The following is an 18,800-nucleotide window of genomic DNA, read 5'->3' on the forward strand; positions in this document are numbered from 1 at the left end:
TACATAAGAAATTGATCTGAGGCACCTCTTTTGGCCACATCTCATAAGCCTTTATTAACAAGTGACTTGTGTCACATTTCTCAGTTCAAATGTGACACGATCAAAGGAAATGAGTCGGATGTCGCTAATATTGATTTTGAGATATTGGCAAAAAAGTGTTCAAATTTTTGCATTTGATAAATTGACCTAACTTTGAAAAGAAAAGTTGTATCAACATGGGGTTTTCAGTTTCAGAAAGCTCTAAATGTCCTCTTTAGAAACATAAGTAAAACTCATTTTTGACCAGGTTCGACATGCGACTCATTCCCCTTGATCATGTCACATATTACCAAAATTGGCCACAATCTGCCATGTTCTTCGTCCCTTTTGCCTGTTTCAGTCCTAAATTATTCAAATTTTTGTGTGTCTACATGTACAATTGCAAGTTTGTGCCCCTTGTTCCAAAAACCTGGCTATGCCACTGTTGTCAAGCTGCATAGGAAAAAAGACTAAGTCAACTGACTTCTTGTTCTTAATCACAGATCTAGTCTCGGTCTTGCAAATATTAGAAACATACACTATATTACTTTCTATGATTTCACAATAAGGTATTTTGTTTACAAGATTATTCATATGTTGCTACAAACTTTAAAGAATACATATATAAATTGAGGCACCTCTTTTGGCCACATCTCAAAATAAGCCTTTATTATCAGGTGACTTGTGTCACATTCCTCAGCTCAAATTGCCTAAAAATATAACACTTCTACACCTGTACAGTGTAGGTGCATAGAACACATGAATATTGCATTTGATCTCTCATGTAGTTGAAATAAAATATTTTATTTTGCAATAATTACAAATTTATATATTTATAGAATGTTGGGTTACAAAAATGTTCATAAAAATCATTTCCCAATTTTATTTCTGTATATTTTGAAATTGCAATTTGCCTTTTATGTTTTCCGCTGAAATTTTCATTTTGCCCCCCCCCCAAGAAAGCTGGCTAAGCCACTAGTCACACCTGTGCCAGATCCTACTTCATGACACAGAAGAAAAAACACAATACCATCTACACTTGTAACCTATGATCATCACAGTGTACAATTCTTACCACTTTATGATATAATAGACATCCAGTCATGATCTGAATGCTTACAGTAATTGTATATCTATTGATAAAGTGTAAGACAAATGCAAGAATGGTCTAAGTGATAATAAATAATTACAAAACCTAAAATATCTCTTGACAGAAATCACAAAATATTTTGTAAATGACCTCATTTGTTAGTGAAGGTTACAAGCACCTTGTACAGCGCTCAGGCCTCATACTTCTATATAATCTAACCATCAATAGCTCATCTAAGATAAAATGTTTTGTAATCAATACCCACTACTTCTTCTTTGAAACTGAAGCCCTATGTATGGCTTTCCCATTATACAGAAGGAATGGTTCAGGCTGTGGTGCAGCAGTCGCATGTATCATGGCTTTAGCCAGGGTAGATGTAGGAGTGGTAGCCAGTCCTGGGGCTGCATATTCAACGGGAGCAAGCATCTTACGCAGCACCCACTCGCCAGCTCTACTTTCTTTTCTGTCACACATAAGCAATCTGTATTGAAAGAAAGACAAAGGTAAGTTATGAGCAGAGGTTCATACATACACACTATGTAACAGCATGCGTGATTAGTCGAGAGCCAGGCATAAACAGTGTTTATGCCCAGCGTTGGAAATACATGTAGCTGGTATCGCGTAGTGAAATGCTACACAATTTTATTAATTTGCTACACAATTTTGGAGTTGAGTAGCATTTTTATGCCATAGACTTACTCACTGAAGTATGTGAATGTACCAAGAGAAAGTAATGAAAGAAGATTTTGCCACGCATAAAAAAATGCTTAATTCCAACATTGTTTATGCCCGGTGTCCCGGATGTGAGATCGTCGGGTAGGGAATATGAAGGGAAATCATGTATTTTAACAATGTTTCTTGTAATTTTTTGTTATTATTTTGATGAAATAGGAATCACAAAATGTTGTGGTATGTATGAACGGGGTCAGGCGGCCTGAGGGCATAAACAGCCATTTAGTCATGAAAATGTATATATGAATGAACCCCTAATATATGATTCTACAATACTGAATTCCTTTTATACAGCGGCATCAGTGATTTTCTGTACCAAAACAATTGATCAAAATTCGGATTCTATTACTTATGCCCCTGTCACACATCACCAGATCGGCCCTACGTATAACAAATGAAATCTTAGTAAATTTGTTCTTGTTCGTCAATGTTCGTTTTATGTTCTTTTATTAATGTCCTTTTATCATTCGCCCAAATGCTGTTGGTAGGTTTTGTGCATGCACATAACTTGAAACAGAGTATGACAAATACACATGTTTGGTAGTTGTCCGATGTGTGTTCATATTGTCCTGTATATTTTATGAGTTTGTTCGTTATTCTTTTGCTTATATGCTGCAGGTCTTCGGGAGGGTTCGCTGGTGCTGTGTGATGGATGCTTTACTGGTGAACATTGGAACATTTGCCGGATGTTGAACGAATACATATTGGACATACATAGGGCACCTTATGGATTATTACTGGCCACAACCATAGACTGTAAAAAGATTTCTTTTTACAGTCTATGCCACAACGCATACAGAAACAAACGAAAAATATGTTCCTGTGAGCCCTCCACCCCAAATCTTCTGCCAGACTTGTTACGGTACACAAAACCTTATACAATAATGAAAAGTGACAATTGGCCATGAAAAGTCCGAAAGTCGCATTCATCAGTTCATGTAAAAATACCAAAGATAACTGGGCTAGGCACCAGTTGATGTATCTGTCCAACACATTTAAAGTCGATCAGTTAAATGTGGTATCGCACAATGTTGTAATGCAACAGACAAATTTTGGGGTGCAAATTGCACTGAGAAAGGGCTTATTTCAAACACTGAGCAAAATGTTAATGAAGAATATTGAAAATCTAATTCACATCATTTCACTTTTGAAAAGTCAAGACTTGAGTTTGGTTTTTAGGATGTCATCAATCTTTGGGGTGTTCTTCAACTCGTACAAAGTCATCATGAGAAAGGATTTCTGTGAAAGTTGCAAATATAATTACCGCTTTTACAGGACCCTGATTGTGGACAAGAAACCACCATAGTCTGCTGAAGATACTATTTGCTATCTCCATGATATGTGTTTTATTTTATTCCGGAGATTGTAGTGATAGCCTTATGGTTTAAGTTATGGCAAAGTAGCTGCACAGTGCACAGTACAGGGGTGGTGATACAGCCCATATTGTTATGAGAATTTGACACCTATTTTTCATCTCAGACTTACCCAGGACGGTATATGGAGAGTTTTTCAAAACCCATTTCCTTCACAGTGTCTTCTACTTGACCCTGTAAATTCAGAAAAGCAATATAATCAGCAAACCAGCAACAATCTGGTACAGACTGCAAAACAATTAATATATTTTTACCCCTGTATTTGCCATAGAAGTAATGATGTAACAGGATTTATTACCAGAGGAATAAGTGAAAACAATTTTTGAATGTATTGTATGCTGTAAAGCTGAATTTATACTCGATCGCCGAGCGATTGCGATTAAACGCTTTTGAATAGCGATGGACAATCGCCGAGACGATGCATCACTCGTCGCTTTTGCATTTATACTTTACACGGCGAAAGCGATTGCAGACGACAATTAAAATGTTCTAAATGCCACAAAATACATTTTTAAAACATCAGTTGCTGTCAATAATTATTGCTTTGAATTAATTCATCACCAAAAGTTATTAATCGAGAAAGGTAAATTAATTAGCAAAATAATAGATCCAGATGGTTGTATACGATTGGTTGACGCATTCATGTGTCAAGCAATATCGCTGGGAAGTTCAGATTTCTTCAACTTGCAAAAGCGATGTCGCTTTTGCCTTCCGCGATTTGAATCGATTGATCGGCTTGACGCTCTGGAAACGTAAGTAAACAATGAGCATGCGTGAGAATCGCTTTTCTGCAAAAGCGATCGAGTATAAATTCAGCTTAACTCTGCATCGCACCATTGATTATCAAAGAATAGGCATAAAGACCTGGATTTGTAATTCTATAGATATTTCAAATTATGCTGACATCACTCACACCTTTATTCATACGTGTGATATCATATATTTCTCTTCCTATTTTGCTCTGACTGGTACCAGTTTAAAATGTATTGCCCAGTATCCACCCCTAACACCGGAATTGTCACATAATCAGTGAAGCCAATCCCCTAATCCAGGCTTCCTCAAATAGATTTGTTGAAGCGCCACATGAAATAAAAGAAAACTGCAAAGCGCCACATGAAATAAAAGAAAACTGCAAAGCGCCACTCAATGGCTGCGAAGTCGCGGGGGAAGGGGTAGTCAGAGGGGGGTGTCCCCCTTTGAAGCTATCGATTTTTTGAAATTTGAGGTGCAAATGACGCCATTTGCTGCAACATTTTGTACTATTTTAGCCTGTCTTTACAAGGATAACATGGGAATCGCATTGTTTAATGTTGAAATATAGAATTGTGGGATAGGCTTTTACAATGGGAATTCATAACAATTAGTGGGTTTTTAGCGGGTTCGCCGTCGGACAAGTTTAGAACTGTCAAGCTTTCGTCAGGAGTAGCTCTGACTTCTTCAGGACAAAGTACCTAAGAAATGAGACATGTAGACCGCCCCTTGTCTACTGATGACTCTGAAAAGAGTCGTTCACTGAAGACTGCCCCTTGTCAACAGAGATCTGCTTGTTTCTGTAGACAAGGGGCAGTCTTCAGCAAACGGCTCTTTTCAGAGCCACCAAAACTTACAAAAATCAGCAGCCTTAGGCGAGATCTGCTTGTTTCTGTAGACAAGGGGCAGTCTTCAGCAAACGGCTCTTTTCAGAGCCACCAAAACCTTTATATTAGCAGATAGGCGAGATCTGCTAGTTCTCTGTAGACAAGGGGCAGTCTTCAGTGAACGGCTCTTTTCAGAGCCACCAAAAACTCTTTTCAGAGTCATCAGTAGACAAGGGGCGGTCTACATGTCTCATTCTTAGGTACTTTGTCCTGAAGAAGTCAGAGCTACTCCTGACGAAAGCTTGACAGTTCTAAACTTGTCCAACGGCGAACCCGCTAAAAACCCACTAATTGAAATATAGAATATTGGAGATATTCCAGCAATTTTAATAATTTTTTTTTTTTTTTTAATCTAAAAGGCGCCACGCGCCACTCGGGAAGCCACGGTGCGCCACATGTGGCGCGCGTGCCGCTATTTGCGGACCTCTGCCCTAATCCATTTATACAGTGCAAGTTGTGATGAGAATTTAGACTCTTTAATTTGGTAAAATCCACTTTCTCCCAAACGTTGATGTTAATCGATTTCTGCTATTTTGTGTCTTCACCATTTGAAATTTCACTCTATTGATTTCAAAAGTAAAACCTTAATAGTATCATACTCCAGGGGAATACAACAAAAATTCTGGTGCCCTCACTGAACTTACCTTTACTTGTGGATAGAGGAGACTGCTATTGGCATCAGCACCTTGTGAGGAGACAAGATGAAAGTGAGTCGTTCCACCACTTTTAGCCAACTCTGCTGTCTTCAAAACATAGTCTCTGTCGACTTTCTTGAATCCCTCCTGCAAAAACCAATAAACACACAATGAGTTCCAAAGCAAATGCTGCTTCGAGTATTTTTGTTGTACACCCTTGTATACATGCAATAGGTAGAGCAATATTTTGATAAATTGAAAATAATTGATACTTTATTTTTTGATAACTCGCTTATTTAAAAATAACGTTATCAAAGTATCGACATGTTTCCCTTTTTAATAAACTCTGATGACTACTCCACATTCCAGAAAAATACAAAACAATTTTTTTGGATTAAAAAAAGCATGTATCTTCAATATAAAGGTCAAAATGTTCACTTGATAGTCGGCTTTTCCTCCCAGATACATACACTTAAAGTACATGTTAGATATACAGTTTACTTAAAGGACTGTTTAATGTCAATTTGCAATAATTTGCCATAAAATTTGTATTATATATAAAAAAAGGTGGGCTATGCTTCATTTGGCAAAACAGTATTAATATTTTTTTAATCCCAAAAAATTTGTTCTAGATGTTTTTTCTGGAATGGGGAGACTTCCTTACCACACCAGCTTTGCCTCTAGTTGTCCCCATACAACAGAAGCCAACATCATGACCTTGAAAAACATCCGCGGACTCATCCAACTTGTCAAAATCAACCACTTTCTGTTCCTGTGTTATAAAGAGGATGAAATGGTGAATACACGTAGAATGAACTGCATCTAGACAATTAAACGCTGAATATATATTCTAAGTTTGTAACTAATATTTTGATTGCATGAATTATTAACTACCTAGTCTTGCTCAGTCATTAAAAATCTCATACTTGTGGATAGTATGATTGGTAACCAATTGGAGACGGCTTGCTATTTGGTGATGTTCTAGAGGGTCCAAACAAACTACCCAAAGTGTTTAATATTGGTTAGGATGGCATCTGAATGCCTACTTTTCCCAGATTGTTTCTACTGATTTCTCTATATAGAGTTATGCAGTAAGAAATAGCAAAAAAGTAGGGATTTTGTGAAAATCTACTGCCTGGGCGAAACATGCTCCGATATTACTGATATTTTAGCACAATACTAGTATGTACCCCAGTAAAATTCTCCGAGAGTTCCAAGTTGATCCGAGAAAAAAAAGTGTTTTTGGCCCACCCTAGTGCGAGATACTGCCAGGCACTGACGCCAGTTCTAAGTCAACTCATCTATACTTACAACATTAAAGTCTTTGAGCATATCTTCTTCATACTCCACCTGTCTCCTCCCTATCAATGTGACTTTGCTAAATACTTTAGTGTTGGCTAATGTTTTCACAAGTGCTTTCCCTGTTTCACCAGTGTAACCCACAACAAATGCTGTTTTGCTCAATGATCTTAATTTTTCCATATTTTCAGCTGCATTATCTCCCATACTGTTAAAAGGAAACAAAGAATTAACAAATAATAATATATGAACTGAAAATCAAGCAAATATTAAAATAACAAAAAGATATAAATTGTCTTGGTAAATTCTTGATATACAGATATACCGGTATCTTTATTGCAATGTTTTTACTACATTTGTAGCAAATGACAGGATGCTACTTTACGCAATATGCAGGATTTATTTAACTGCATTTTTGGCCAACATGTTAAATTACATTGAATACCTCCTATGGTGATTATTGTAAATTTCCTCATATCCCATTTCCATACATCAACACCTTCCTCTTTTTTTTTTTCTTACAAATGTATTTCTTGAACAATAATGTGAAATCCTCCAAATTTCGCACAACCAATTAAAGATTTCATCTCTTCCATTCAGTAGCTTCACTGCCTCACAGCCCTCCCCTATTATCTTGTACCTCACTCCGCTCTTCTTTTTCTTTCCCCCTTTTCTCTCCCTGTTTCTTTTCTTTCTCCCTCCTTTTTCCTCTCTTTCTTTTTTCTTCCCATGGCATTATTTTGACTCTCATTTCATAGGAGCGGTGCTCCCTGCTCTCGTACAATTTGCAATGCATCCCTTGCGCATTCATGAGAGTCTAATTTCTAATGTGATAATTTCTGTTGTGACGTACACGCGACATTCAATTCTCCATTGAAAATGATGCTGATGAATAGAAATGTTGGACATCAAGGTCGGATGGTAAGTGACAAAGTTATCAGAGTACCGGTACACAATAAGCCAGTTTGTAATTCCAGAATCACGATGCATTAAGGGTAATATTTGCCGATTTTTTTGTGGAAATAAACACGAGGAGGCTGCAGTGCATTTGTAATGGCGGCGAACTTTGCACTTCATTCAAAAACATATTTTTGTTTACATTTTTTATTCATTCCTACATGTAGGCCTACATGTTAGGCCCATGAAAGTCAATTCCAAGTTTATCGTCCCTTTTTTTTCCCAGGTTGGTGAGGTGACTTTTCATTTTTCATTATTTCATCAGATTTCATTATTGACCTAAAAAATGCGTGTTGATTTAAAGCCACGCTCATACATGTTATTTATAAACATGTTTTTATATATGGGTAGGGACTAGAAAAGTTAGAAAAGAACCTGTTTTTGCTTCCAAGTTATGAATTTATATGTTTTAAAAACAAAAATATATGTTTCCAATTGCTAAAACTGGTGAAAACACTGATACCTTGAAAATAATGAATTATTTTGGCATTTTTGAAAATTTGACGCGGGTGTTTTTGGTTTCCAAAAAGTGGCGCGGGCGGGGGACGATAAACTCGGAATCAACTTTCACGCGCCTTATACATTGTAGGTATGCCAGGTGAATTCAAATTTGCCATCAAACTGCATCATTTTATCAAATTAAAGCCCTTGAGTAAAGAAAGCCAAAACTGAAAACCTTTTTTTCATAGCACTTTCCGTAGCAAAGTTACATCTTGTCAAAGATTGACTTTCATCAAAAGATTCAGCTAGCAAAATTCCCCCAAAAAGCATTTCGGTGGTGTTTCTAGATCTTAGTCTCATGTTGATAGCACTAAAAAGCAGCCTTTTTAATGGAACTCCTATCAAAATCCCTCAAAAAATATCAAAATTCCATGTGCGAGTGACTTTATATCACCATAAAAAATCATATATTTGGGTTAAGTGAAGTATAGACAACATATGTAGGTTTCCTTGACCGACCAGTAAATATATGTACCGGTATTGTGTTCTAGGCGCATTTGGCTGACTAGCAAATGTGTTAATTAAGGTTTGCCTCAGTCATAGACCTTAAGCATCATATTTCGAGGCGCGGAAAGACACCAAATTGTTGTTGTATGACCTTTGACATTCTTTTGTGGCGAGTGACATGGTCTTTCAATTCACGCAGAGTGTCCTTGACAGGCGTGACTATGCTTCAGTGGTCATGAAAGAATTCAAAAGATAACCTCTGCCCCAATAATCCTGAGCTATTGTCTGAAACTGCTCCTCGGAAGATGTATCATAAGAACTCAGTCTTCAAATGATAGTCATGTAACGACCAAAAGATAAATTACTGACTATCATTGAAGACTGAGTTCCGCAGTCTAGTTTGCCTAGCATACCTACATGTACATGTTTTAACATATTAAAATATTTCCTGTGAAATACAATACAAATTTCCTGTGAAGACAAAACTGTCAGGGAAATTCCAGTACAAAACGTTTTTATGGAAAAATCATAGTTCGCCCCATTGAAAATGCACAGCCTCGTCGTATTTATCTCTAATTTTATTTGGCGACTTCGTTTATGCACATGCATACGGTAGTTGTAATTGCGAATAAGAACTGTCAAGATTTTGTTCTGTTTTGCCCCATGACTTTCACAAGTCACATGGTGCTTTAGCTGATTGAGAGACAGTAAAATACAATGTAAACCTGTATTTCAGTATCTTGAAGCTACGCCTACGCATGGCACTAGCCGACTGTCGTCATGGTCAGATGCGTCATGCATGCCGTCGACGCAGAAAGTAGTGCACGCGTGGGCCGTCATGGTCGTATTAATTTAGTAGACAATTTGCTTACCTTTGCACAGCTTCAGGCACTGACATGCTGATATAGTAGGCAACTATCACAGCAATAAGTGTTACTACCACAGATGGTAAAACAGTGAACAAGCACCAAGAATTGCACATAGAAAAGAGTAAGCTTAAATTTTCAAACATGAAAAACTGCACTGTCATCAGCTCAATTCATCACTGAAACAACCTCAAGTCTAGCTCTTCTAAGGCACATGCGTAGAAATGGGTCAAGGAAATTCTTTCATGGATTAATTTCTTATTTATATTGTGTGTGCCAAAGTCCTTTTGCAGGAGGTGTGTGTCCTTTTCTACATCCAATATGGCACAGTTCAAGGCTGACATAAAAATTATATGAGTAATTTTTCACAGCTTTCTTTTATTCATTTAATGAAGAGTTGGTTTACATAACAACTATTTGAAATATAAGCCAAGTTTATAAAAAATTAAACAGATTGTAATCATACAATATTTTTTAGTCACCGAATAATTGTAAGTTTTGCTCTGAATGACCGATTTTATTATGATCATGAGTAATGTTTTAACCAGATAAAATTAAGTTTAAAACCCAATTAAAATGTAAATATATTCGAGGCTGACATTCCTTAACACGAATCTTGAAAACCGCGCGAAAGGTCATCGAACTGTGGCAGGGCCGCGACACTCCGGCACTTGTTGGAAGACATGAAGTACAGCAGACAGTACATGTACAATGTGATTCTCTCATTTATAATTAGGATTACGTCATTGCCAGAGCTTGTTGATTCGTTCATTAGAATGATTGACAGCGGTGGGCGGACTTATACGCTTTGTACCGCTCACAAAACAAAGCTCTGGCAATGACGTAATCCTAATTATAAATGAGAGAATCACATTGTACATGTACTGTCTGCTCACTCTGCTGTATTAGATGTCTTCAACTGCGGTATAGCACGGTATAGGCAGTTTGCAGAGAGTGTCGCTTCTCTACCTTTATTTTCTCTGACTGTGGGTGTTGATTTGGCGTCCCAATGAAAATCGAGTGTATAATACAGAAAATTATTTATGAATTTCACCTGATCGCTGAGACTTATCGAGATGAGTGAGGTAACCGAAGATGGAGAAAAGGGTGGAGATACGTCTGCACCGAAAACAACGGAGCTGAAGCTCTTCAAAGATGTGAAATACTACGTTATCGGCAGCTTGGATGAATCGGTGAGTGAAAATGGTGCAAAATTTGGAAGCATTGCCACCAGTACGAGCTCATGGACATTTCGTCTAAAACGTTACTCGAGAACTCTAGCTTCGAATTTGCACAGGATAGTTACGCAATCGATGCTAGAGTGCTTTGCTATCGTTTTTCAGTCGGACAGCGGTGCAATTTTTTGCACCAAGTCCAAAGGTTATTTATCATGTTATTTTGTTTTAAATTTAAGTTAAATCAGTACGGGCGCACAGAGTTTTTACGAGACATACTTACTTGTCCCGCAATAACAGGAATTCCTTTACCAACCGGACTTTGCTGTCCTGCAATGTCGGGTAATCCTGTCATAACGAGACATTATGTTTTTAACATGCTCTTCGGGCTAAACGATTGAGTATCGCATGTTGTGAATAGCGCCATCGTGTTCAGCATGAAAAGAACCCTATGTAAGTCGACCATGGCGGGGGGTTACGGCAAAATGGGATGTTACTGATATTTTGCTATTTCTTGTTTTCCATTGAAATATCCGTAGACAATTCGAACAATGCAATACGTATTAGCAACGTATAAATATAAACAATTTTTTATTTGACTTACGGTATTTCAAACAAAAATTTCCAACAACTCTGAGGAGTCAAATTTTACTACAGTTAATTTCCCGACTCCCAAACAAAATTTATAAGTCATTTTTTTAACCACATTCCACTGCATACATTTTCAAAATATCGTGGTTTCGTGCTCACATTCGTGGGAATTATTTATCGATAAGCTGCTCAAAAAGTAGCATGATTTGCTGAAAACTGAATCAATTCCCATCAGTTTTTTTTTTTTCAGTGGGCGCCATGATGCTTAAATTAATATTCTGACGTAAAAAGGTCATAGGTTGCGTATTTGCATAATTCGGAAAACTCCGGAAACTCCGCTGCTAAATTTCATTCATAAATCCAAAGTCGGATGCTTTTTCCGACCGATTATGGTGGTGACGTCATCTAAAAATGAGCCATCTGCGCTTGCGCCGAGGGGAATCAAGACATATATTTCGATATTTCCCCAATAGCAACTTATAGGCCTACGTCGAACAACTGAATACATGCATGCGAAACTAGTTCGCAACACAAACTTAAATAACAGGCAAAACAGACACATCATTTATCAGTATGACATTTTCGTATTGTTGCTGCCCTATCTAAGATAACAGGGTTCGTAGCGGTCATTAAATTCCTTAACAGTCAGTGAATTTGAAGCAAGGTCATTAAAGTCATTAAAAGTCATTAAATTTTGTAGAAAAGTAAAAAAAGTCATTAAAAGTCTTTGAAATATATTTGTATGAAGGAAAAAATAAAAATACGATGTATTTTAATAATTATTTTATTTAATTTATGATTTACATACCTGCCAACCGTTCTGCTTTTGGCAGAACTGTTACACTTTTTAAACCTCAAAGTCGGTAAAAAGCGGAATGTTCCGTTTTTCCCGAGAAAAAAGAAATATTAATGATGATTCTTTCTGGACACATATATTTCCAATTTTAAAATGAAAATTCCTTAGAACCCTGACTGGATGACTAGGCTAGATAATGGTACTCATTTAACATGCATGTGGTCACCTTTTCATGCCCAAAAGACTCCCAAAATTGATGCATTTTGGTCGATTATCGGACCTGCATGTTATCAGGTTTTATGCTCAAAACTCATCTCTTTTTCCTCAATGAATATTACCTTAGTAAGAAGTATGTAATGTGTATTAATGAACGATGACGTTTGAGATGATGCTGGACTGATGTCGTGTAGGCCTATATGTATACTCTAATATCAAGTCATGTTTAAGTCTAAATTAAATTGAAGCAAACTTGGGTCAAATGTTTGATATGAACCTTTTAGCTGTATCCTTTGGCTTTGTGTGGCCGTCAGTCGGGGTGGACTTGGGGTGGGGTGGGGGTGGGTAAGTGTGTGTATGTATTTCCCTTGGGATAGGCTTACTATTTTAGTCCCAATTTGTAGTGACATCACTCTGTATGTTTAACATACTGAATTTTACAAATTACTTTTATCATACAATGTATTCTTCATGCACATTAGTACCCCCCCATGTGGGCCCCCTCCCACATACCAAGGTGTGGGGGGGTCAAATTTGATGAATCATTGTTTTTATATTATGCATTATCAATTTCAGTCATGTAGGCCATGTTATTAGGCAAAAAAAAAAAATTTGAAGAATGTCTCTCATGTACAAAAGTATAGGAAACTGAAAACTTTAAAGCATATTTTCTGGAAGAAGGAAGCACTTTTTATTAAAAGTGTAAAACAAGCCAGGAGCGTTGAAATACACATTAGTACCCCCTCCCCATGTGGGCCCCCACCCACATAGCTGAAGGAGTGGGTGGGGGGGCAAAAATTTAATGAATCATCGTTTTTATATTGCGCATTATATATATCAATTTCGGTCATGTAGGCCATGTTATACAGGCAAAAAAAAAACTTTGAAGAATCTCTCTCATGTACAATAGTATAGGAAACTGAAAATTTAAAACCCTTTTTAGGATGAAGGAAGCATTTTTTTCAAAAAAGTCCAAAACAGGTCAAAATGGTGTAAAAACCCTCTGGCTTCGGGGCTTCATCCACTGACCCCACCGGGCTTTGCCTCTGAACCTCCGCTGTTATATGCACGGTCGCACAAGTGCTCCCGCGCAATATGTGTTCCACTTTTGGGGTTTCTGGGGTTGGCAGGTATGTGATTATTATGTATTACTTTATACTTTCCCGTTAGATAAATTAGAACAGTAGATTAGTTGAGTAACCTTCCGAATTCAGCAGCTGAACCTGCAGGCTGTAGTATCAATGTATATTTAAAACTAACTGGTACTTATATTAAGAGGTACAAACATAACTGGTACTTCTAAGATGTACAAACAATACTGTTCAACACATCCGAGGTATGAGATTTAATAAAAAGTCATTGAAAAGTGTATTTGAAAGTCATTAAAAGTCATTGATTTCACTGTGGTCTTGACACTATGAACCCTGTCTAAGTTTGCACTGAAGTGCCATCTCAGTTTTGTTGCGCCGATGTGGATCATGTGTTAATGAATTTTTATTTATTCTGGATAAATAATGAGGTATTAATTACAATTACAAGCATAAGAGTTTAGGCAAGAAGTAGTACAAGAAGCTGTGTAATTAATATTATGACAAACATGCAACTATTTTAGCTTCAGGAGCCTTGTATTATTTAGTGCAACGTTGCACTAGCTTTTTGTATACACTTCATCCCATACCGTTGTGCAGAGCTACTACGGTATGGGTTCCTCGTACTAATGCGCAACGTGTGGACCAATATATTTTTGTAAACATTTTAGGCCTATAACAAAATGTATATTTTGTACAATTGTACAACTATTGTTTCTACCCTATGACCTATATACTATAAAAGTTACCTGTTATCACCTGTTATCAAAGACAAAGTGTCCGCAAAAAACTGGTCATCACAAGTATCCTTGATCATTTTGATGCTGAAAACTAAAGGATATTCATGCAGGGACAGGCCGAAAACCTTACCTCGATCGTAAAATCCAGCCCATGCATGTCATAAATAATTCATTATTTCATTGTGTAAATGTCAGTGTTGTGTCCATGTATTGTTATTGCACCTGTGCGAGCAGTTGTCATGCTGATTTATACTCGATCGCTGGATCACCATGTGAATTCGCCTCTCGAAAAGACGTACTTTACTGGCGGGTCACATTAATTTATACCGTAAAAGGCAGTCACGTTCATTGATTGGCTTCCGATTGCAATGAATGGTTTTTGCAACCAATCACAAAACTGTTTATAAATAAATGTGGCACCAGTCGGAAATTTTGCACACGTCCATGATGACGTAGTGCCCCAGTGCCACGAGGTAGCCGGAGGCTTCGCTTTTCTGCGAAAGCGAGCGAGTGGTATAAAGTCAGTTTCACACCTGTGATTTATCAGGGATTTATCAAGCATATCATAAAATCTCTGAGCACAATCAGCACATCAACAGCGCATTTGACAGATAAAAATGACATTTGCACAAATTTTCTGATCAACGGGATTCCATGAAATTGACGATTATGTAAGTTATTCTACAGGATCGGTAATAATTAACCGCTGGTCTGCTGTATTTGAAGTGCATATTGCAGTTTGTAAGTTTGTGACTTCGTATGTTATGTGCAATAGATATTACAGGAAGCTTAAATTGGCACGCTTTCTATAGTATGAGTATACTATATACGTACCTACATGTAAGAACTTTAAGAAGTTGTATGCTGCATCAGTTTTTGATTTTCCAAATTTATTTCATTTTCAATGAAAAATCTGATAAAACAAGAGGCCGTCAAATGATTTCCAATGAGGCAGCGAGTCCCTAGCCGGAGACCCTTGGCCCTGATCTCGAAACAAATGACCATAGGCCTACATACATGTAGCAGTTGAAAAGGACTGGTGGATCAAACCTACATCCAGGGCCTGTGAAAATCATAATTTTGCTAGTGCCATAGACTTCATAGGGCCGTATTTCTCTTCAAAATATCTCATTTGCAAGGATTTTGTAAATAAATGAAATCAGATGATGACGTTGATATAAAATTGGATCGGTTGAGCCGATATTTATTGGTCGAGCTATGAGTTTTAAAATATTGGACGAGACGTTGTCGAGTCTAATATTTTATAACTCATAGCGAGACCAATAAATATTGGGCGAAGCATCAATTTTATCATTATTATGTTTTGGATCCAATATTATCACAACTTGGATCCATCAAAACATAATAATGAAGGATATTGGACCCAAAATTTGTAAGTGATTTTGTGCTACATTTGTTCACGATTTACACAATGTTATTGTACAACTTTGTGAAGAGTGATTCCGTTAAAAGAAATGTCAGTATGATAATACTAAATTACTATAGTCGATGTCTGTGCAGACGAAACAAAGTTGGACGTGGGGTCGTGGGCAACTATAAACGATGATGAGTCAACTCTATCTTTTGAGCAAGATTTGCCTATTTTGAATACGCTGAAGCATGATACCATGTAAAGCAATGGAAGTTCAGTAGTAGACACAGCCAATCACAACAGGTGATTGCATCAAATATGTTGCTAAAATTACACTTCAGCAAAATTTTAGACTGTCCAAAATAGGCAAAATTTGCTCAAAAGATACAGTTGACTCATCAAAATAACTTTCATCCAAATTTCAACATAAACAGCTTACATAACCTCTGGTACAAAAAAATTGCACCGCTGTCCAACCGAAAAACGATAGCAACACACTCGAGCATCGAATGCGTAATTATCAATATCATGCAAATTCGAAGCTGGAGTTCTCGAGTAACATCAAGGTCGTGTGAAGTCATAAATCATGTGAATATTTTACGTATTTGTATTGTTCTAAAAAACCCTGTGTTTTCTACCTTTAAGGGCTGGGGTATGAACGTTTGGACAGTATTTATTTTGGGACATCAGAGCACATCAGACATATCGAATTGCACTCTGAATACGAAGAATGTCATTCTGATATCAAATAATTTTGATTTTTTGAAATTGCAATTTAATACACATTTTATGGCAAATCATTAAAATTGATATTTTTGATATTTAACAGTACTTGAAGTAAACTTTATAAATCTGATGATTTATACTTAAAGTGTATGTAGGTGGGATGAAAAGCAGACGATCAATTGAAAATTTTGACCTTTAGTATTGAAGATATGTATTTTTTCAAAAAAACAAAAAAAAAATTAGGTCTTTTGGAAAAAAAAAAAATCCATATCTTCAATATGAAAGGTCAAAATTTTCAATTGACCGTCGGCTTTTCCTTCCTGCTACATACACTTTAAGAATATATCATTAGATTTATATAATTTACTTCGAGGACTGTTATATATCAAAATTTGAAAAATATCAAATTTTTATAATTTGTCATAAAATTTGTATTATATATTGTGATTTTCAAAAAATGAAAATTATTTGATATCAGAAAGACATGCTTCGTATTCAGAATGCAATTCGATAGGTCTGAGGTGCTCTCATGTCCCACAAAAAATACTGTCGAAACCCAATAAACGCTCATTTTAGATCCCTTAATGGGGCCCTATGCACAGCAAGATAATGTAAGAAAGTATAAAATGTAAACTTGTATTTTAGATCCAATTGTATCTCGAGCTAATTGTTTGTACGGTACTGACCAAATTTAGAACTTTCAATATATTGTAAACCAAAACAATGAAACGATATGTAAATCATCATAGATTGAAACTATGAAAGTGAATCATTTTGTGGATATATACGGTTGTGATATATTATCATGATGTTTTGTATTTGTATGGATCTCCCTTTGACATGATGTTACGTATGTACATTTAATAAACTGCTCAAATAAAGAAAGTCCGCAGTCATGTAACCCGTCCTACACCAATACCTGATCTTGTTATGAAAATTTGATTGATACGGTTGTGTGCAGAATCTTGTTAGCTCTAATTTGATACCAAATTTGATACCAAACACTCAAAAGTGACAAAGACTGATACCAGTTTATGGCATTTGGAGCATTTTCAAAAGTTGCAAATCAAAATCATAACGCGGTCGAAATTGCTTAGCAGGGCAATGTGGTCAAGCTTGCTTGCCCACGATGAACCCATGTCGACTATCCCAAGTGCGCGCTTTATTTAATTGTTAATTTAAAACGCATGGATTGCTACAGTGCTTTACTGATGAATACTAGGGCACGATGCGATCGATATGACCTAGCGGTTATTTCGGGCTATGTCAATGGTCGCGCTGTGCCATTCACCTCTACAGCTCCGCGTGGTCCATTTTAAATTTGCAACTTTTGAAAATGCACCAAAATTCATACATGTATACTGGTCTCAATCTCTCTGAATTTAGAGTTTTTGGTGGCAAATTTGGTATCAAGTTGGAGCTAACAAGATTCTGCGCACAACTTTATCAATTAAATGTTCATAACACGATCAGGTTTTGGTGTAGGACGGGTTACATGACTGCGGACTTTCTTTATTTGAGCAGTTTATATGTCATTGAATACTGTGCACTGTATTTTGTTTATCATGGCGATGTGCCGATGTCGTAATGCGGTGAGTACGCACAATGATGGATAATCGCACTGAAAAGACTGGATTTAATACTCCGAAAGATAATGGCAATTTATTGGTCAGGTTGTTTATATTGCTAGCATAGGCCTACAATGTATTAGCACTAGCAGCCTTTCAAGTTGTAACTTTTGAAGGTTTAGTCCCATCAGAAAAAATTCAGTCGCCAATGTGACTAAAACGGTCGCACCATATAGCACTGGATTTTTACTGTGTCTTGAACATTCAAAAAATGACTTGTTATGTTACCACAGTGTTTTGTGTCCATGTGGATGCACATAATATCATAAAACAGCTTTAATCATTTATTGATGAATACTGGGTTGTAGCTACAGTGGGCGGTGGTGGGTGGCAGAGCCCACCACTCAGTTTTGGAGTCCACCACTCAACTGCAGAGTCCAAAATTGCACAATTTTGTTGAATTAGTCAAGACTTTGATCAATTTTGACAACAAATGGCCATTGGCCAAATATGCAAGATTTTCAAATGCCACCCAGCACTCAAAATGACATAGCTGCATTGTTCAACCCTGGATGAATATTAAAGAGAAATATCTGTTGGCACTTGATATTGAGTGCAATACAGTGAGTTTTTTTTCAGAAATCATACAATATTTAATTTTCCAATTTAATTTTGATTTTAGGTGGAATCTTTATTGGAGGAAAGTGATGCTGAAGTTGAATCTTATCTGACTGATAGAGTGACACATGTCATTGCCACTGAGAGTGATCACCCAGAGATAAGTGAAGCCAAGGATCTCTTTGAGCTGCCAGTAGTATCGGTAAGTGTTTTTTATACATCCTTAGTTTAGCCAAAATATATGATATTTTCAAATGAAATTGGTCTATTTTTGTTCAAACCCAATTTTTTGGCATTTGTAATCAACTTTACACTAGACATATACAAAGTCAATTGCAAGTTTGAATTAATGTCA

General features: G+C 36.7%; 2 protein-coding genes across 2 annotated transcripts in view; one reads left to right on the forward strand and one right to left on the reverse strand.

The window, feature by feature from the left end:
- Positions 1–835: 835 nt before the first annotated feature.
- LOC140166235 (oxidoreductase HTATIP2-like) lies at positions 836–9,886 on the reverse strand. Its single transcript, XM_072189636.1, has 6 exons — positions 9,562–9,886; positions 6,797–6,992; positions 6,150–6,257; positions 5,495–5,632; positions 3,326–3,387; positions 836–1,589 (listed from the first exon to the last, which is right to left on the reverse strand). Exons 1-6 carry the CDS (start codon positions 9,717–9,719, stop codon positions 1,373–1,375), a joined length of 879 nt encoding a protein of 292 aa, XP_072045737.1. The 5' UTR covers positions 9,720–9,886; the 3' UTR covers positions 836–1,372.
- A 658-nt stretch (positions 9,887–10,544) lies between these two features.
- The window catches only part of LOC140166231 (PAX-interacting protein 1-like), a 29,658-nt gene continuing 21,402 nt past the window's right edge, over positions 10,545–18,800 (forward strand). The window contains exons 1-2 of the mRNA XM_072189632.1: positions 10,545–10,748; positions 18,510–18,647. Coding sequence (XP_072045733.1) covers positions 10,632–10,748; positions 18,510–18,647 — 255 coding nt within the window. The 5' untranslated portion in view covers positions 10,545–10,631. The remainder of the gene's footprint in view (positions 10,749–18,509; positions 18,648–18,800) is intronic.

This window comes from Amphiura filiformis, chromosome 12, assembly GCF_039555335.1.
Source record: "Amphiura filiformis chromosome 12, Afil_fr2py, whole genome shotgun sequence".
In the NCBI taxonomy this organism is placed as follows: domain Eukaryota; kingdom Metazoa; phylum Echinodermata; class Ophiuroidea; order Amphilepidida; family Amphiuridae; genus Amphiura; species Amphiura filiformis.